The 21,865-nt window shown below is 26.0% G+C and overlaps 1 protein-coding gene across 2 annotated transcripts; it reads right to left on the bottom strand.

The window, feature by feature from the left end:
- Window positions 1-10,560: 10,560 nt before the first annotated feature.
- Window positions 10,561-21,295, bottom strand: LOC132918151 (uncharacterized). Of its 2 annotated transcripts, none has more exons than XM_060979266.1 (4): window positions 20,963-21,295; window positions 15,557-15,709; window positions 14,725-14,880; window positions 10,561-11,702 (listed from the first exon to the last, which is right to left on the bottom strand). In XM_060979266.1, exons 1-4 carry the CDS (start codon window positions 21,195-21,197, stop codon window positions 11,620-11,622), a joined length of 627 nt encoding a protein of 208 aa, XP_060835249.1. In that variant the 5' UTR covers window positions 21,198-21,295; the 3' UTR covers window positions 10,561-11,619. The 2 variants fall into 2 exon arrangements, with proteins under 2 accessions (XP_060835249.1, XP_060835250.1); XM_060979267.1 differs by having other exon boundaries at window positions 14,725-14,862; window positions 20,963-21,275.
- Window positions 21,296-21,865: the final 570 nt, after the last annotated feature.

The raw sequence follows: 21,865 nt of genomic DNA, 5'->3' as shown, positions 1-21,865 counted from the left end.
TAATTTACCCACCTATTTTAAAGACGTACCTTATAAATATACATACTATTATGAAACCTATCGCATTAAACTCAAAAATTTACAATTTTTCACACGTTATACATAAATACATAATACAATATACATCTAAACATAGTTTAGGTAACCTACCTACCCATAATATTCAAAAAATTTTCACATAACCATTTTACAACTGGAAGTTAATTCAATCACGTAAACTACTAATGTTCGTTCGTGCAAAAATTACAAAAATCAATCATAATTCATAATTGGTGGTGAAAAAGGAAGGTTGGAATTAAAATTAAAAAATTGTAGTATGCAGGTCTCAAGTTAAGGATATAGAAAAAACCTATATCATAAAAAAAATATTTTTTTTTAATATACCTACCTTGAAGATGAACAAAAGAAATATTAAAGTTATAATTTAACATTTGAACAATTCTATAGGTATAGGTACGCTGAGATATTAAATAATATAATTCTAGTTATTGACGACACACCTATACTACCTATATATAGTATAGTATATATACGGTATTTTTTCATGTGTTTTGTCTTGGTTATTTTTTTAATAATTTAAATAATATCTTTATAAAATTATTTCACTTCGATAAAAAATCGTACATAATGATTTAAGTAGTTTCTAGGTGTACAATTATATTATTTAATTATATAGTGTATCAGTGTATCTATACAGTATACAGTATACACACATTTAAGTTATTAAAAAATATAATATTATACATCAATGCAATTTACTATACCCATTATCTAAATCAAAATATTATGTAATTATGAGATGGCCGTTCATCGTGTCTATACGTCAAAGTTTCAGACGCACGAACTTTGGGTGAGTACTAAGTAGGTATACGAAATTTTGAATTATTTTTTTTAACATTGAAATAATTTTATATACATTATTTCCTTTTAATCTGGTAAAAAACGTATACCTTTATATTATACCTATCACTATAGAACACTGCAGGAATGGTATTAGCTTATAATTGATAAAATAAGTTTGATCAAGATGCAAAGAGCTAGAGTTCGGTTTTTTAATGAATTAAAATTTCTGTCAATAGAAAATAATAAATTCTCTAAAAAAATGTCACTATTATCACTATCAAACAACAAAAAATAGATATGAACTGTTCAAAAACTTCAAAAAGTGTATGTGCTAAATTTTCATTGACCAATTCAATAATTTTCCTAATCCGTTAAATTCTTCATTTTAAACACTATGATTTTGGTATTTAACCTACCACTATAGTGAGTGGTAACTGAAATTATATAATGTTATATATAAAATAAATAATATAATTTTGACTTTTTAAGCTATAGTTGAAATTAAAACAATTATTTAAAATTGTTTATAAAAGGTTCAAACAATTTATATCGATTGAAAAGAATCAAACTGAAATTTAAGGATGAAAATAATTATTATATTTATATTATGAGTATCTGTGGATACAAATAATTTGCTAATATACCTTTCAAAAATTTGGTCAAATTTTAACACATCAAATTTTTGTGCATCAAAATGATCACGTCAAATTGACTTACTATAAAATTCCCAAATGACAATACATAGACAGATTATTCGACAGCATATAGAAAACGGCTGAACCGATCCGAAAATAATGTTTTCATCAATGAGCTTTTTGTTAGGTTATTAATTCTTATTACTATGTAATTGTTTCATTCAAATACATAATTCATATATGTTTATCATAATCATAGTTGTTACTCATTGTAGGTATATGCAGGTATGCAACCAATTATTGACGATAGTCGATAATTAATATCGTTATGTTATCGTTCGGCAATTTATGGACTCAACGTCCATGAGCTACATTTTTGAAATTTTTAATTAATTTACTATTATATTATGCAAGTGGTTACTTACTTCTTGCATAATTAAACGTTAAATATTTGCACTGGGAAATCATGCATAGATATAGGACATGATCAATATGAATTATAATTATGATATTCTCTACACTTTTACTAAACATAAAAGTCACAAAATTATGCGCTCGCCAGAGCAAGCATATAACTCTAACAAGCACTATAGTGACATAGTGTAAGTATAATCAAATATCTATACGTTTATTTTAGATTTTAAAACACTCCTTCTATAAGAAGTACAAGAAATTTAAAATGCAATCAGTGTTTTTTCTGTACATCTGCAATAAAAAAAAAAAAAATTTGAGTAACTGATATAGATTATTCTACGTAGTTATATATTAAATATTTAATAATCCCTATGAGCATCCAGTGTTTATGAAGGTATAGGTAATATTGTACGTACTAGGTAATAGTATAAAAATATTAATCCTAGCGAAGCCCGCAAACCCATTTAAGTAGTTAATAAACACTATCATCTAGTTCAATAAATTCTTAACTATACAATCCCGATAAATAGATTTATATTTTAGTGTGGGAAATCACTACCCTTCATATTGAATATTTAAGCATACTTTTTGGATATAAACAGTTGTATTTCCAAACACGAATAAACATATATATATATATCGTTGAACCCGATGCATTCATTACTCCGCTTAAAATTTAAAATATCTATTCGAAAACGATGTAAATGTTAAAAATTTAAAAATAATAACAACAATAAATATACATACTCTTTATGTATACCTATATAATATACAATATACATATATATATAAGCCCAAGGCGGTCTTGATGACCCTATTTTTGATGTTATGGGTCGCATGGCTCGTTTGCACGCTATGCTCTTAAAGTTTCCACTTTATCAGATACAATGACGTTCGTTTTATTATATAGGTACCCTTAGATTGTGGTACGTTGATAGCGTTTAAATGTGACTATCGAGCGAATAAAAAATCGTTGTCGTTGTACGTTGGATATATGTATAGGTACGCAGGATTAACTGTTTTTTTATGGGTTTTGCATTATCTCGCTTGTAATCACGAGCATTATAATTAGGAATAAATGGAAATTAAAAAATATACGCGTGTATTTCATTATAAATAATTAGTATACTAGGAGGTATATATATATATATATATAAAATAATTGTTAACTTTGTAACAGGTAACAACCAAAAAACACGGTATCTCAATCACTTGCGATTGTTAAAAAATTCTAAAAGTAGGTGAACACTAAGTAGACCCAACCACGATAAGCAAATACAGCGAAAATTCATCGCAACATCCGTTAAGTATCATCAGGTACAGTAGATTCTCTTTATTTCGAATCTTAAGGGGAACAGAAAAAAATTCGAGATATTGAGTTTTATTAAAAAATAAAAAATAATATAATATAAATGTATGTTGTATAATGTAAATGAATAATAAATAATACGAATGCCTAAAATACATAATTTGAATACTTAAAATACTGAAATAACTGAATAAATTGTTTTTTTTTAAAGTCATCCTCATTTTTTTATATTTCCACGGTTGAACTTCATTATTTTATCTTTCTGTTTAATAATTGACGATAATGTATTTGGTGGAATATTGAATTCATTGGCGATTTCACATTTTTACGGTCACCTTTTTCAACTAACTGTATTAAACAAACTTTGTCCGAAATTGAAAGAACATTTAATTTACGCTTCTTTTCCATTTCACTACAAACGAATAAACGAACTACGAAAGACTACAAACGTAACTGCCACTGCGCTAAATCGCAATCGCTATACTGAATGCACTGCACAATTCCTGTTTTAACCGTAGTAAAAATATTATTATTATTTGTGAACTCGAGATAACGAAAAACTATTAATTTTATATCGAGTTATCGAGAGCAAAACACTATTAAGTGTAATAGTAGTTTCAAGAGGAATTCAAAGTAGTTCGAGATAACGAAAACTTCGAGATAGCGACATTCGACATATTAAGAATCTACTGTAATATTATTTTTTATTTGAATGCAAATAGTATTCGCGTTTGAAAAATAAAGATTTTAGTTCATATTTAATCTATTCACATCATGATATAGCATAATACGTTGATATCATCATCGTATAGATTTAAAATTTAATACATATCAATAATATATAATATGGAATTATAACAATCAATCAAATAATGTACTCAATGTTTAAAGCTAAAATTAATTCAACGAGCTTTCTGTTATACTAATACATTTTTATAAATTATTAAACTTCCTTAAAATTAAAGCATAACACATCGTCTCAGCCTCAAAATTCGTTTTTAGTATACAATAATTTATTGTTAAAAATTAATTTCAAAATTAACCATCCATTACGGTACTGAATTACTCAATGAAGAGGTATACACTCGACATCTAGTATATCTACAGTAGAGCGGCTTTATCCTTGGATTTTTTAAGTACTGTTCACTTATTCATTATGTTATTAATGAAAAATGATAATTTACACGTTTTTGATCAAAATAAATATAACATTATAATATATCTTCAGCCATCTATTTTTAATTTTATTATTTTAATATTTTGACTATAAAGTGATAGACGAAAGTAGTCGTAATTTATAAAATTAACTATAGAATAGTAAGAATATTATGGATTTTATGCTGTCTCGCTACAACACGAACATTGTAATTAAGACTAAATGGTAATTAAAATATGCGTGTTTATCATAGTAAGTTTATATTTTTCACACTAAGTAATGAGTTATATTAAAATAATCGTTTAAAATAACAAATAAAGAAGAAATAAAATTTCTATTGATTTAAAAAGAAGACTAAAGTAATAAACTTTGTAGAAAACTTGAACGTTTACTCAGCGTTTGACTACTCTGCCGTTTAGTATAATTTTTTTTTTTTCAAATAAATAAGAACATTTGTGATTAAATTAAAATTTAAAAATATAAATTATAAACATTTATATAATATATACATAAATATTTTTATTAGTTAAAATTACAAATTTAAAGTAAAGTAGGTACCTATAGTAAATAGTATGAAACTCAATAAGCGAATATTGTGTTAAAAGCATATTTTTTTTAGGTTCTCTTATTGAATTGAAATAATATCCTATACTTATCAATAACTAATACATAGCACTTTGAATTTGTAATAAATAATAATACATTAGATTCATTTTATCAGGAATTGTGGATTAACTATATGAGAATTTTGAAAAAATTTGATTTTTTTCAGTAATTATTAAATCGTTAAGAATTTTGTTAACTTTTTGAAATTATTTGAATGCGGATCCACAGCAGATAACGTATAAAGTAGTAGATTATGGATTTGGCCGAATAATTAGTGCTGCAAACGTCGCTGAAGACTGATATTTCTCTTAAACGAATTGAACTAATTTATCGTATATACCAAGTCGATGAGTTTTTGGATCTGTACAGAACTTAAAACCATACCTTATCACTGCTACATTATATACAGTCATTTGGACTTTTATATATTTTTTTTAATAAATGTCAATTCTTACCCATTTGATAATAATTAATAAAATCCTTATCATTTAACTATTTATACCAACTGCGGCTTGTTACAACTTCGGCATATATACCATACTTTTTCGTACTAATATAACGATTTATCAATGAATAATACTCAAAACAAAACATTCTATACAGCAAACTGAGTATTCCATATTTATTTTGTTTTTTCTTTCTAAAATAGAAAATTACACCAACTCTAGTGACCTAGCGTATAATAGTACTTTGAATTCTTGCCAAGTTCAGTCAATGTATACAGTGATTTTAAATTATTATTTTTTTAAAATCAAAGCTTTGATAAATGTTCAATATTTTTAATATACTTTAGTTAGTACTTACTTAGTATTCGATCGATATTTTTTTACACTTGCAATATTATTATTTTTTTTAAAATTAATGATTAATAGTATTAAAAATATTATAATATCAAAGTATCTAAATTCTTGAAAGTATTATTAACTTAACCTAAACTTTTTTTTTATAATATTCTTTTTTACGATGCTATGTACTCACATTTTTGGCGTATCTTGCTCATTACTTTTAGTTCTTACTAACTATCATTAGTAGTTTTTAGTTTAACCACGATACACGAGCATTGTATATTTTTATTGCAAAATAATACTACAAAATGTATATTTTATAATGTACCAATAATATGCCAATAGTTTTAAACAGAAACAATAACATTTACTATTTAATGACTGGCTGCATAAATAAACTTTAACGGTCTGTTAAAAGTACGAATATAACAAACTGGCATGAATAATGAATATACTAAAATAATAATTATTAATTTTAAGTATTACAAATTATAGAATAAATAAACTAAACTAGATAAGATGGGATTCAAAAGCTTAAAAAAAAGCTAAATTTATTAATTTTCAATTAAATAAACTTTTACTTTAAGACAAACGTCTTTAAATCGCATGTTAAATTTTTAAATTTGTCACTTATTGTTAAATATATAATTAAATTGTATTACATTTATAGGTACATATTTATAATTATATAAGATTATAAATACCAAGAACCAAATGCAAAAGGTTAAAAAATATCAAAATTAATAATTTAAGTTGATTAAAAATTAAAATAGTAAATATTCAACCCTTCAACGCCATAAATTCATCGCTTAATAAAATATATATGTTTAAACCTATTTATACTATATGAAGAAAATTTAATTAAGTAATTGACAACATTATTATAAAATTTTACTATAAAAGATAGTTAATTTAACTAATTTAACTTCGCTTAACTTAACTTATTAATTCATTAATACGCACTCTAGATTATTTTTATATCAAAAATTAAGTACAAATTAATAAAAGTCGTAAATAATAATGACTAAAATTGAATAGTTAAGAAAATAGCAAATAGTTTCCAACATCGAAGTATAATTAATAACAATTTATGGAACAAATGTCAATTTAAATATTTAATTTAAACGGAATTTCGATGTATAGAATATTGAGATTATGTTATTTACATAAATATTAAAATATATATATATATATATAATTTAAAATTAGTCTACCTATTATTTATTAATTAATAATTATTATTATTATATCATTTAATACGTTTACGATAAATGTATTAATTTTGAGATACTCTTATTGTACTCGACTCATCATATGATCTTAACTTTGTGTGTCCTATAAACTTTCTTGCTGCTTTTTCGTGTAGGTACTGATATTTGTATTTCAAAACCTTTATCATCATCTATATTTCATTGTCATTAAAAATGTACATATAAATAATTTTTAGATTAAAAAAGGTGGACAGGGATCACTGTAATGGATATTAAATTTAAATTTAATGATAATTATATAATTTTATAGAAAAAATTCAGCAGTAAACCTATATCACTAAGTTTATTTCATGGTATGTTTTTTGATATTGCAATTAAAGTAATTTATTTTATTATTAGCATTACTGTAGTCTGTAGGTTAATTTATTTTTTAATCCATTACATTACCATATTATTAATATTTAATTAGGTACCTACAGGGACGGCCTGGGAGATAAATTCAGGCCAGGAAAATGTATTATCCAGGTCACATATCAATGATTACCTGAAAGGCATTACTTTAGTGGTAGGGGTAGGGGATGGCTAAGTTTATGTTCTACCCCCTCCCCATCAATACTACCCAATTTATTTTATAATAATTATTCATTTATCTAATATTTTAATTTTTATTATATTTAAGAGGACATAAAAAAAATAGACATTCAATTAGTATCAATATTTTAGTGAGATTGTTCATCTCAATTCAATTTGAAGACTGAAAGCTTAGTTATACCTATCTCTATGACTATGTATTCTCTATAAACAATTGAACAAAAAGTTCAATTAGCCGCTATATGCTTGAATTTGTTATTACAAATTATATTTTATAAACGCTAATAAACAAACCAAAAAGAATAAACATTAAATTAAGCTTTTATAATTAATTTTATATATTAAATATAAATAATTTTATGACATTTTATAGACATGTTGAAAGATGCTACTTTTTATGACAATAAATCCATTATTTGATCATTATCAATATTTATCAAAATTTATTTTTCAACTAACATTAAAATAAACGCTACAGCATTTTCATTACAAAGTTTACTTCTTAGCCTTTTTTTATATACTTTAATGTAGAAAATGATCATTCACAGGCAACTTGGGTAACAGGAAGAGACAATAAATACTTATAAGCAACTGTTAATACTTGATAAGCGTTACTGTATTGTATTTTATCAATAATTTGTAACAACACAGTGCACCGTTTCTACAATTATTACACATAGCTTGACTTATTTTCTCAGTCAACTTCCAAATCATCCTTATCATTTTCAATCTCCCAATTCATTATTTCATACTCATCCAAAATCGACATTTTTAAAAATACCCAGTTATTTGAAAAACGTATTAATTCTCCGACAAAACTACACAATAATAATAATAATAATGCTTTTATGCATCTCAAAATACCCATATTAAATGAGCAATTCTAGTTATTATTTATTAGTAATAGGCAGCCTAAAAACTACCACTAATAACTTATTATATTATAATTTACTTTACGGGCTACGGGTGCTCGAATCGGGATTTTTATACTGTAGTATAGTATAGTTTACAAATATTAATAATATATTTTTTTAGTATAATGAAACTAAAAACTACCTAATTATTTAAAAAAATAATGTGATATAGCCGTCAGGCCAATGACAAATCCCAATAAATCAGGCCACCGGGAACCTCCCGGTATCACGGTGGGCCGTCGCTAGGTACCTATTATAATAGTACCTATATATTATTGTAACTAACTTATGAGTTAATACCACTGTAGACGGCAGGCGCCAAAAATTCATTTCGGCGAACCGTTGTGTTATTATTATTAAAACTATATTACATCATGTGCATAAGTTACACTTATATTTATTATTATTATTGTAAATTTGTAACAGTAGGTAAATAAACACTTTGAGTGTTGTGGTATATTGAATTTTATACTTATACTCGTTGTGAGATAAAATTATAATAAACGTATAAACGCTACACGTTCGTAAGTTATTCATTATTAGACTTGATTTGAAAGAAAATTTATTTTATTTTTATAATGATAAAAAAATAATTCTTTTATAAAAATATGTTTCATTTAATATTTAAGGTAATGGGTAAAAATATTTTTTATTGTTTTTTTTTCTTCTTTTTTCTATAAACGCCTTTTTTGCTTTTTTCTTTCTTTTGTGTTTTTTTTTAATGTTTAATTATCAATTTATTACAATAGTTTCATGCCTATTTACAGTACAAATATATAAGACATAAGCTAGCAAAGATGATACATTTTCGATGTTATGTTTAAAATTACCCTTAATCGATATAATTTATCATCGCTGATAAAGGTATCTATAATAAAAAATTTTATTAAGTTAACATAGCATTTATCAGACTACTTATTCTTTTTTTAGATTAAAATGTGTTTTTAATGGGTAAATTTAAGAATATTTGTCAACAAATGCTTTTTCTTACATTTTAAGTGTTTTTACCGTTTATAATCCAAACCATATTTATAATTATTATAATTATTAGTAGTACAATTGTCACTCCGCGGTTTTGGTATAAACAGGCGCATAGATCCACTATCGATTTTCTATAAATTATTACTATTATATAGTATAAGATATTATATATGAAATAAATCTGCCTCGTCGATCGACTATAAGATTCTTATTCACAATCAACGACGAAACAAATACAATTCGTCATTGCTCATCACCATAACCGAAAAGTTTGGATTTAAGTATTTTCCGACTTTGTATGCGCTAGACCGATCATATCACAGAAGCCTCTCGCTCCACATCGTTCTTTTTCCCTTAGTCATATTTTCTTGATCGGTATCGTGCACATACATTTGCGACAACCACCGCAAATACAAGGCAACTGACCAGACACTTGGAATTTTCAAGCGCTCTACTCCTGTTGTAGAGTATTATAAACAATATCAATCTTGAATATTATCAAGTGGTCCTCTAGGTATCCCGTGCACATACATTATACAGCCGATTTAAAACGGTAAAAAAAGGTTCATTGCATATTGGGTTTAACAGACTAAAATAAAGTTTAATGACATTGCGTATAAAGTATAACAAAATATATATAATATACGTAAAATTTTCTAGTCCCCATGAATAATTTTTTTCAATTAGGTTCAGTAAAATAATTAACTCGCTTAAATTATAGTTATAAATTGCTTATAATTCGATTAAACATCTTATTTTTTCCAAATTTTAATTCTAAATATCTATAAAAATAAATGTGCTTAAACTAGTATATTTTTTTTAAAGTTTTTGGTTTCGATATGTATTACTTGTAAGAAACTTGTATTACTATATTTTCAAGCTTGAAATATAATTTTGAAAATTTAATAAATTTTTAACTATAAATTAATTTGCAATATCATGAAAAGAGTTCAAATATTTTGAAAATTATACCATGTGTATAAAATGATAATATAAATATCTTAAAATATCTACAGTTATTAGTTTTTGAATTACAACAAAATAAAAAAATTAGATGATAATTAATAATTATTTTACGACTCGAATATTCAATTTCGTCAAATTTAAACTTCAAGTAAATATACAAATGTTTTATTGAATTATATTCAACTTTTGTTTTTAATTGCAATAATAACAACTAATAAGGAACTTTGCATTACATTTTAAAATCTTAGATAAAAATATTATTGACATATATTTTATATAAACGAATTTCATCAAAATCATAACTTTAAAGAATTATAAAAATAAAATATATTTCTTTGATTTTTCGATTTTAAGAATAATATGATAAAATTATGAGAAACCTCATATTACGTTTTCAGAATTTTCGACTAAAATTTTCTACCGGAAACCACCCCTTCATTGTTATGCATTTTAGAGCTCTAGAATAGTGGTCGGCTGCCCGTTTTAAATTCTTGAACGACGACATTTTTTTTTATATACATTTTATTATTTTAAAATCTTTAACAGTATATTTTTTCATAGTCAATAATTTAAGAATAAAAAATGTTTGATTGGTCGGAGAGTCTAAAAAGGTTTCCGAGCACTGTTCTAGCATATTATGATGAAAACACAAAAATACACATCATTATAAAATCAATACATTTATCGATTCGGCCAGAGTTTATCATATTAAATATATTATATATTTATATCATATACATATTGAATCCACATGCATAATTAATAATATATATTGTATACACAACAGTTTAAATCAAACAGTAAATATAAATAATTATTAAGATTTTATTTTTAATTTGAGTTTGTATTCGGTAAATTATTATAATAATAAATGTATTCATATTAGTACAAATTGTACAATATATTCATAAGTTATATTAAATTAAAATGCAACATATGTAATATCCTTTCACTTATGTATTATCAATCTTAAATAATGTGTAATAAAAAAATGATATAATATTAGTATATTATATATTATATTATAAATTGAAACATTAATTCAACTAAAATTAGGCAAATAATTTGTAAGGTAATAATATAACAGGACCTTAAAATAATATTTTTAATTTGTGCATCAATTTAGTGAAGTATAATATAAAATATTATAGTTAATAGATAATAAATAGTGTGTAAGTATAGAAGAAACATTTTCAAGTCTACTATGATTATGCACGGCGATCATTCCAAATCCATGAAGTGAAAACTGCGATCAACAAAATCGTGTAATTGAAAGTTAATAAATCAGCATCTACAAACATTAATTTCATAAAAAATATTAGTTTTACATCTTAATTGTCTATATCTTTGCAGAAACACAAAATACTGAAATTATTAATTTCATTAATTACTATTATTATAATCTTGATACTTTAATACCTTTTTTAATATTTATTTTAACGTAACAATAAGTGTTAACATTATGAACTCAATCTAAGAATTCGTAATATTTTATTCAACCTTTATTTTTATCCAGAAAATAAAATACCTAAATGTCTGAGAAAATCAAACCATTGATACTACCTATACACTAGATAAATATAACATCACTCCGGCTAGTTTAATTTTTCAAATGAAGCTGTCAAATTCAATAGATCTAGTTGTGTTGTATCTATTTGTGTAAAACACTATCATATTATATAATATTAATTTAAATTTATAATTTTACAACATACCTATTTGAATAAATAAATTTAAAAAAAAAACAAATATAATTTTTTTGTTTTTGTGCTAATTTTATATGTTATGTACATTATAGAAAAACCTTGTCGGTTTATTGGAATATTTTAAATTATGTATTTTATTTTAAAATGTGACAAGAAACTTTTATCTTAACATATTATATTATAATACTATGTATAATACGACAAAATTGTTTTCTACACATAGCTGTACCGAAATTGCCTATCCAATGCACCGTTTTCATATTATACTATTGTCAAATAATTGTTTTTTATTTTTACACAAATAATTAAATGTTTTATTTTTTAAATTAATTTTATAAATAATAATAAAATATTATAAAGATAATTTTAAGAAAAAAATACCGAAAATTACCGAAAAACATTGTGAATAGCCTCAAGGTAGAAATAAGTAATATCTAGCTTAAAATGAATACATATTTTGAAAATTCCATGTTGTGTATAATATGTAAAAGTTTTAAGTCCTTAAAAATAATGTTTTTTAACTATAAAAACAACTAACATCGTTATCCTTCGTTTAAATATGAAATTTTGTCCAAATTTGAGCTTCAAATGACTAAAAAAAAAATGGTACTTTTATATAATATAATTTTTAAATTTGTTGGTTTTTAGCATACTATGCTTAATTTTTTGTTTTGTATTTCAATTGAATATTTAAATGAAAAATAATGTATTTTTTATTATATTACCTTAATCAAAAAATATTATTTGTAGAAACTTAAATTTTTTGAATATACGTATATTACTATAAACTATACTCAAATATATTTTAAAAGTATTAGTACAATTTACTATAGTAGAAAATATCTTCAGAAATATATGTAGACTAACAGACCACTCAAAATAGTTTTTCGTATAATTGAATTCAAATTTATCATATCCATTAAAGTGACAATTTTAATTGATTGTTTTAGGCTCTTAGATAACAGTTATGAATATCCCAGTAACCAATAATATATTTTAACATACTATAACAGATGGAGTTTCCTGAATTTTATATATTTTTTACATTTTTTTTTTAATTAATAATTTAAATAAAAAACGAAGTGCCTTTAAATTATTTTAAAGTTTAATTTTCAAAGTTTTCTTCGCAGTCTTAACAATTGAATAAATAAATAATGTGAATATCCCTTTTAGTGTTATTATTTCTCTTGATAAAATCAAAGTCTTAAATGAAAATAAAAAATCCATTATTTAAAAATTGATTGACTATCAATATGTCTAATATAACATGAACATTAAAGGTCAGATGTCCAACCAACTTAGATAGTTGCGCTATTAATAATTTGTCGGTCAATCACTCTAAACTCGACCAAGTCACGCAACCTTTAAAATAACAGAGAACAAACGGTCAATTAAAATAATTTAAACCGACTTATTGGTTTCTGTGTTAATACACCTTTACTAGTAGTAAAGGTGTATTATAACAAGTAAAACCCATAAATGTATACCAACGAAAATTATCAATTTAAAACCAACAACTATTACATAAATTACGTAGGAAGTACTTATATCATCCATTTTTAAACAAAATACATAACAATTCAATTTACCCAAAATATTAAATTTAGGTACTTATAAACATATAAACATACAACACAAAGTTATTTTAGAGAAAAAATTATCCATTTGTCTGTACTTAATTTCCATATTATTTCTTCTGATGCAATTAAATAGAACACGAGGTTTAGTCTTGGTGTATTTTTAATATATTATTAGTTATTTCATGCATTACTAAAGGGATTATAACATTTAATTATTTATATGTTAGCAATAACTATGATCAATATAAAAAGTTTTAAATTAAAAAATTAAATAATATATTTACGTGGAATAAAATATGATTGATTTACAAAATAAAGTTGAAATAAAAATATAACAAATATATTTCTTGATAAAGCCTTGAGTGCATTATTAAACATTTAAATAATTTTGTAAATCAAACAATAATTTTAAAAAAATGTTTACAGTTTGTACAATTTCCAAATAGTTTTTTATTTTACACTAAAGTTTTGACACAGACAGTATACATGACGATAGAAGAAAATGTATAAATATAAGAAGTAAGAAGTCACCTATAAGTAACACTTGTCTTAGAGTTGTTTAAATATCTATTTTCTATATTTTTGTATTCTTTTTTTTTTATTATTTTTTTTTATTTTTTTTTAAACAAGTCCATGGCACCAATTTCTTTTTACTACACCTGGAGTTTCCTACTATAATTTGGATGAAAAGGTTATGTATAAATTGGTTATGGTGGGTTTGAAGATGACTATAAACGCTTTTATAGAAACGTGCAGGTTCATCTGTCACAGTTTTTACTGAAAGATCTTTATGAACTATACGTAATTATAAATAAAAGGTGGGACATTCGTTGTTTTCCTGAGGACAATATTCTGGAACTATTAGATATTGTTAATACTAGACATTTTCGCAATACCAAATAATTATTTCATTTTTATGTTAATGTATTTCTATACATTTTTTTTTTTAATTAATAATACCAATGAATAATTTTTAGTTATGATATTATAGTATATTATTGTACGAATAAATCTAATATATAATTACAGTTGCAAGACTCCTTTTCCTCGGTAAAACCGTCTTTACACGCACATATTTTCAATCTTGGATTCGTTAATGTGGCGTTATTTTTACATATGGCATTTGGCAAACACTCCACGTCTGTTTCGCATGATGTTTTTAATGCTGGAACAAAAAGCGGTCCTGGCAAAAAGTTAGTACATACTACATACTAATACGTAAAACCTTTAATACTTTGTAATGCATTTATATACGTGTAAGCTAATTATTGGAAAAATAATTGATCTTAGTATAAATTATATCAATCCAGAAATTAATGTATTATATGTTATTTTAGTTTGGAAATTATGGATTAAAATGGTTCATAGTATGTGAAACGTAATAGTTACATCAAAAATAGCAATTAAAATATTATAACTTATTGAAAGATTCAATAATTAGACACAAAACCAATGTATAACTAAACATTCGAAGTTACTTACAAAAAATAAAATATTATAACAAAGGCTTAGTCAATGAATAAATTCAATATTTTATTAAATTATTATTATTATTAGATTATTCAAGTTAAAAAGAGGTCATAGTTGGATATGATTAAATTTATCATCAAATAGTTAACAATTATCAGTAATTACTAATCCATATAATTAATTTTATTCATAAATATATTCATAGAAATAATACACGAAATATTAATGTATAAAATAAAAATATTTTGTGCTACACTATAAACTATAATACAACTTAATAAGCTATATATTAAGTGTTTTAATAAAATTATGATTTTGTTCCAAATAATTTCGGACCTTATATTATATTGTATGAATTGATAAATTATTTATTGCTCATACAGTTATACCTCTTGGCTTTTTTAAGCAATCACCATTCAATGGCAGTTTTCCATCTGCACACAAACATTTTTTTTTCTTGTCACTAGGATCAAGCGCACAAGATGTAAATGGCGTATCTAAACAATCAGTGTCTGTAGTACAATCCTGAACTGCATTATTAACTGAAAAAAATATTTAATTTAATTATATTTCTAACTATCATTTTATTATATTATTTTAATATTATATTTTAAAATTGTCCATTATTTACCCAAAATATTAGTCAATATTAACCTTTTACAAACACATTAAGATGTTTGAACAATAAATAATAAAGAGCAACGCAGGATAAAAGTCTAAGTATGACAGTGATTAGTTTAAAAAAATCCATTAGGCACGCCCTCAATTTTATAAAAAATAGTTGACATAAATTACATGTACATTGAAGTGTGAATTTTATAACATAATAACACATTATAATGACATATTATAAACATTTTAGTACTTACCAAGTTTTTCAGTTTTAAATTTATAATTATAAAAAACTATTTAGATAATTTAAACTATAAGTAATATTATATAAGAACTTTTAGATATTTTTAATGTGTCATTTTATAAGTATGACTATACCAATAATGTAATATAGGTAAGTACCTAACATATTTATTATTAAAATATGACTCATGAAAATTCATGACATGATATTAGCTATTTTATTTATTTAAATTATTATACGATTTACCCCAAAAAAAAAACTTTAAAAACGTGACATTTTTTGTTGAAATAAGACTTTTTTTAAATATATAACACCAGATCTTTTTTCAATTTTTAATCAAAATAACGAACAATAATTGATAATATACATATCTATAATTAATATATTTATCGATAAAATATTTTATCTGAGAATTGCGATACTGTAATAGAATGAATAATGATCAAGTGACATAACAAGCCTTGCTATAAGTAAAAAATCAAATATGCTTAACTACCTTTTTATTTATATTTGTAAAAATATTGTTAATTTAAAATTGTACATCAAATAAAATTTTTGAATATTAAAATATATACTATTAAAAAATAGTATATATTACTACTATATTATTACCTCTATACACTAGTATAATAAGTAAATTTTAGCACAAATTATGAGGTACAATTACAAGGTATGAATATCACGAAAGAAAAAGGAGTTCATTGACAACACTTCGAAAAATATATAAAGAAGAGAGTAAGGTACTAAAGTATAAGAATGCTAAGCTGAGTTAGAATATAAGTATCTAGCCTCAGTTTCTTTCAAGTAGGCATAGGTCTTAAACTCTTAATAGGGTTAGAGGAATTAGAAGATTGGATATTAAACGGTTAACATTTCATAAAGATTTAAATTTAATTATTTTGAATAGAAAATAAAATAATATTATTTAAAAATTTCAAGAAGTATTATAATATACCTGGTCCTACAATAGTATCACACTTCCGCATATAATGCTTTCTATAATATCTTTCATAATGTATTATGGATATTTTTAATCATTTCTAGAATTCAATAAGCTAATCATTTAATTTTTTACTGTTATTTTTTCTTGTTATCTTCCTTTTTGTAACCAATAATATATTATTATATAATTATTAAAATCTAAAATGTTGTCATTAGCTAACATCTGTGGTTAAACTTAAAATTAGACTAATCTTATCATAAGCCAAGCTTTGTGCATTACTTGTTAAAATGTTTAATATAAGTATTTTGAACTATATTATATGATTAGGCAAAAAGCCTATTACATTTAAAACTTGACCTAAGCAGATAAGGTGTCTATAATTGTTTTCGTGAGGGTCGCTTTGTCGCGTTGACATGTTATATTATTTTAACTTGTATATGCCTATAAAAATATAATACCTAGCCTATTTTCTATACGATCCCAAACCTAATTAATGTACTTGAAAAGGTTGTCAGAATTGAATAACAAACCTATTATTTTTATATTAGCTATTCATTCCCATGTTGAGCAAATCAGTGTAGTATACCTACTATTCAGAGTTGGATTCACGCATAGGTAACCTGGGCACATGCCTAGGGCGCAAAATATTTTTTATAAGGGCTCTAATTTTTATTATTACCTTTTTAGAATTTTTTTCCTTTTTATTGTTTTATATTAAATTATTATTATATTTACTAATGAAACTAATATATTGAATATTTTTAGTTGATGTGATAATATTTGATATAGTATTTAGTATTTAATATTTATACATTATAATAATTATTAATTAACTATAGATATTTAGGCAATATTTTCATTTTTGTACGTGTTTTTTTTCACAAGAAACTATAAGTGTCGACGACACCCGGTATTATATTTATATCTTTATGTATTGTTACTGATTTGTCAAATATATTTTATTTTCATTATTTTTTTAAGAAAAATTAATTGATTCTATTTGTCTGGAAAATGGCTTATCGTTGACGACTATCGAGATAGTTAAGTAAAAGGATTAATAAATAAAACGAGTTGATTAGAAACTAAAATTATGTCAATTGTGTGCTTTTCTTAGTCGATTAAACTCCGCAAGAAGGTATTAAGTTATAAAATGTCAATATTGATTGTATTGACATACTTCAGCTATATGATAGTTTAATTAGATTAATAGAGCAGACTCCTGTAAATTTTGGTGGTTATTATATGATATTATTAGCAAAGGCAGTTAATGAGGAGTACAAAATAACTTCGATAAGAAACATTTTTTCATGAAAAATCTGTATCTGAAGATATAAATTTATCGGCACGAGACAGTTTTAAAATAGGTACATTACATTCATTCCCATTTTAGATAAATTACACTATGAACTAGAAATTAGGCGACGTATATATGATTTTTTTCTGTAAACCATTTATATTTTTAATACAAATTAAGGTGGTATGACTGGTACGCGTAGAAAATCTCGCTTTATTTATTAACATTATTAAATAAATTGTTTGATTTATTTGACATTAGCTGGTTTATAGTTAGAAAAAAAAATAAAAGCTATTAGTTCAAATGGTATAGAAAACATTTTCAAAATGGGTATGTAGTACTCGAATACAATAAGATTGAAAACTGTCGCATTAAACATATTTTACCGATATTATGAATGAGTAAATAATAATTATAATCGTTATAAATTAATTTTATTTTTACTTTTACGGAAACATAGGCCTATGCTAATTGCAATAGGCTCGGATCCATGGTTATACTTGTACCTATACAAGTCTTCCACTTTTCCTTTAACAATGTACATCAGCGTACAATGTACCTTCAGGTTTCTAAAAGAATCAATATTTTAACGAAAGTATTAAATTATATTTTAACGCTGTTGATTTAGTATACACATACATTATCATTAAAAACAATCAAAACGAATAGATCGAAAATTCAAAAATATAACATGAACAATGAACATTGAACAATAATAATACAAATGTTGGCACTTCGTTATCCATTTATTACAAATCCTTTATTAGGGGCGGGAAATCGTTGTATAATAGTATTATAGATATCTCACTGCGGTTAAAAAATGCAATCAGTAAATCGATTAAAACACAAACTACTATATCAGTAAATGTCATCTGAATATGTTTGCGGGCTCGCTTGGACACTATATAATATTATTTATGCACTATAAATAAACATGGCTGATGAGTGTAAAAATAGTTTTTATATAACCAAATCAGTGATTCCAGAATTCAATAGAATAGTTTTATGGGCCCGAAAACTACTCCAACCCGCGATGTGTTTCACGAACACGCACAAACGCGTGAAATTCGCGTGAAATAGAACACCGAAAGAAACCTCAAGGGGCAAAACGCCAAAACAGACAATCGTGTGTATACAATATAATACATCATACTTTAACGTTTATAATAATTATTGCGATTGTTTGCACCGAGTTTTGTGTACATATATATTATGATATAAATTATATAATACTGTAACGCCACATAATTTATTTTCCATCGTTACGTCATTATTTTAATATTATACTGTAGACCAATTTATATAGGTACTAGTTAGTATACACTATTTATAAGAAAAAAAAGGTCTATTTTATATATATTCACGTGGGTGGCAGGAACATGGTACCTAACTACAAAACAAATTTTTAATGTAAAATTGTATGCACTTAGAATTTTTTCTCTCTATTTACGTGCTCGACAAAGGCGTCAAACAGTTCGTTCGCAACCGTTGCCGCCATGGTTGTAACCACTACCACTATATAAAACAGTACACTTATAATACATAAACATTATGATATGATATATATGTATACATAAGTACCCGTGCTGTTACCTTAGCTGCCGCCGCAGCCTTAGCGTGCGAAACAACCGTAAATAGTGAATATAACATATAATATAGTATATGTAATATATATATATTTTTTGCGCCCCTTACAATTTTACTTTCTCACCCCCCGTATACCACTCGTAACCCTCTCCTTTTGCGTATTTTTCCTATTCACCACCGATTTTTTAATTTCCCTTCATGTCCGAGCACGAGCATTGATAATATTATTCGCTCAAATACAATATATACACATTGCACTGGAAGTGTATACTGCGGATCAATAAAAAAAATTAAAACAGTTGTAGGTACATATTTAGCTAGTACTGTGCACACGTCAATGTATCAATGTGCAGTATAACATTTGACCATTACAATTGGATATAAACTAAAACGATCGAAATTTCGTGCACGCATGCGAAAGTTTTATCGTTTCTTGATGTTTATAAAGGCTATAACATCATACACGGTGTATGATACACCAATAGTAATTAACAGGGATTTGAGATGGGAATGATAAAACACGACACTTACGTGTAGAGCTTATCATCTATAGATTTCAGAAGTGTAATCACAGCACTGCACACGTATATATATATATATATATAGAACGGCCAGAACGGGTAGTTAGCCTTATTAATATGTTCTTTATGTGTACTAACTGATCCGGCAGCTGTAATATTGACAGTTAAGATTTTGTTGTTTTTTTTCGGCGATTCCTTGACAAAAATCAACGAAAGTACCAACAAAATATGTATAAATAAATGAATAATATCATAGTCTGATCAGAATTTTTTTTTTTTTTTTTTAATGGACCGAATTCAGTATTTACCGATTAAGAGCATACTCCGGAACCTAAGTAGGTAATAACCACGCAAACTTAAGATAAGTACCTGTTTAACACGGTTAAAGGCCTACATAGTGAAAACACTGCAGACGCACAGTCTTAGACGGTCATACAGATCGCGGTCGTGAACAAAAAACGAAGAAGTTCGTGTGTAATTCAATATTATTACGTGTACGCGGATTTGCGCAATTTTTTAATCAAGTGTACGTGCACGCGTCGCAGTAGGTATACAAATGTCATTATTACCGGCGTGCGGCCGGATCGCGCTCACCTGTCACGTTCTTGTTGCTCGAGTTGGCTCCGAACGTCGTGGACCATCGCTTGCTCCGGGCGGCGGACGACGGCGACGGAACGGCTACGCCGGCGGCGGTGTCTGCCGCAGCGGTAACGCGCGAGCCGCCGGCAGCGACGACGGTCATGCCGGCCGCCGGCTGCGGCAACAGCAAGGCGGCCATCAGGCAACAGCAGAACGCCGCCAAAAACGCATGCACCGTCCACTGGGCCATGACTGTCTCGTAGACGTGTCCACGGCGCCGCGTCTCAACAACAAATGGCCCGCGGCGTCGGTCGCCGATCGCAATTGGTGTGTGTGTGTGTGTGTGTGTGTGTGTGTGTGTGTATGTGTGTGTGTGTGTGTGTGTGTGTGTGTGTGTGTGTGTGTGTGTGTGTGTGTGGCGTGCAGTGGCGCGAGCGTGCTGTACGTGTGTACTTGCGTGCACGCCCGCGCGTGTGTGTGAGTGTGTTTGTGTGTGTGGGCGAACCGACGTTAAGAACTATATAGGTAATATGTATTATATATTATTATTATTATACGAATATTATATTTTTTTAAGACTTTTTTTTTGAATTCGACTGGCGCGCGCTCGCCTCACGCCAACTGTGGCGCCCGCGTACCTACATAATATTATTATTATTATTATTATATTATGTTTTGTGTAGCGGTTTTCGTTTTCGTTTTGTTTTGTTTTTTTCGATTTTTCACATTCAAATAAGGAAATCGGCTTAACACGCAAACTGATTAATGAAGTTTTTATTGGACCGTATACATAAATAAGTACTGAGGGTGAGCGGGTGACGGGTGCAAGTGAAGGCGGTCAATGTATGTATACATAATATATAATATAATACGAACATTGCGAATCCGTGACGGCAGCGATGGGAGGCCGACCGACAG

Source organism: Rhopalosiphum padi, chromosome 1 (genome assembly GCF_020882245.1).
Source record: "Rhopalosiphum padi isolate XX-2018 chromosome 1, ASM2088224v1, whole genome shotgun sequence".
NCBI lineage: Eukaryota > Metazoa > Arthropoda > Insecta > Hemiptera > Aphididae > Rhopalosiphum > Rhopalosiphum padi.
The sequence above is the reverse complement of the archived record's forward strand: the minus strand, read 5'-3'. Positions and strand labels throughout refer to the sequence as shown.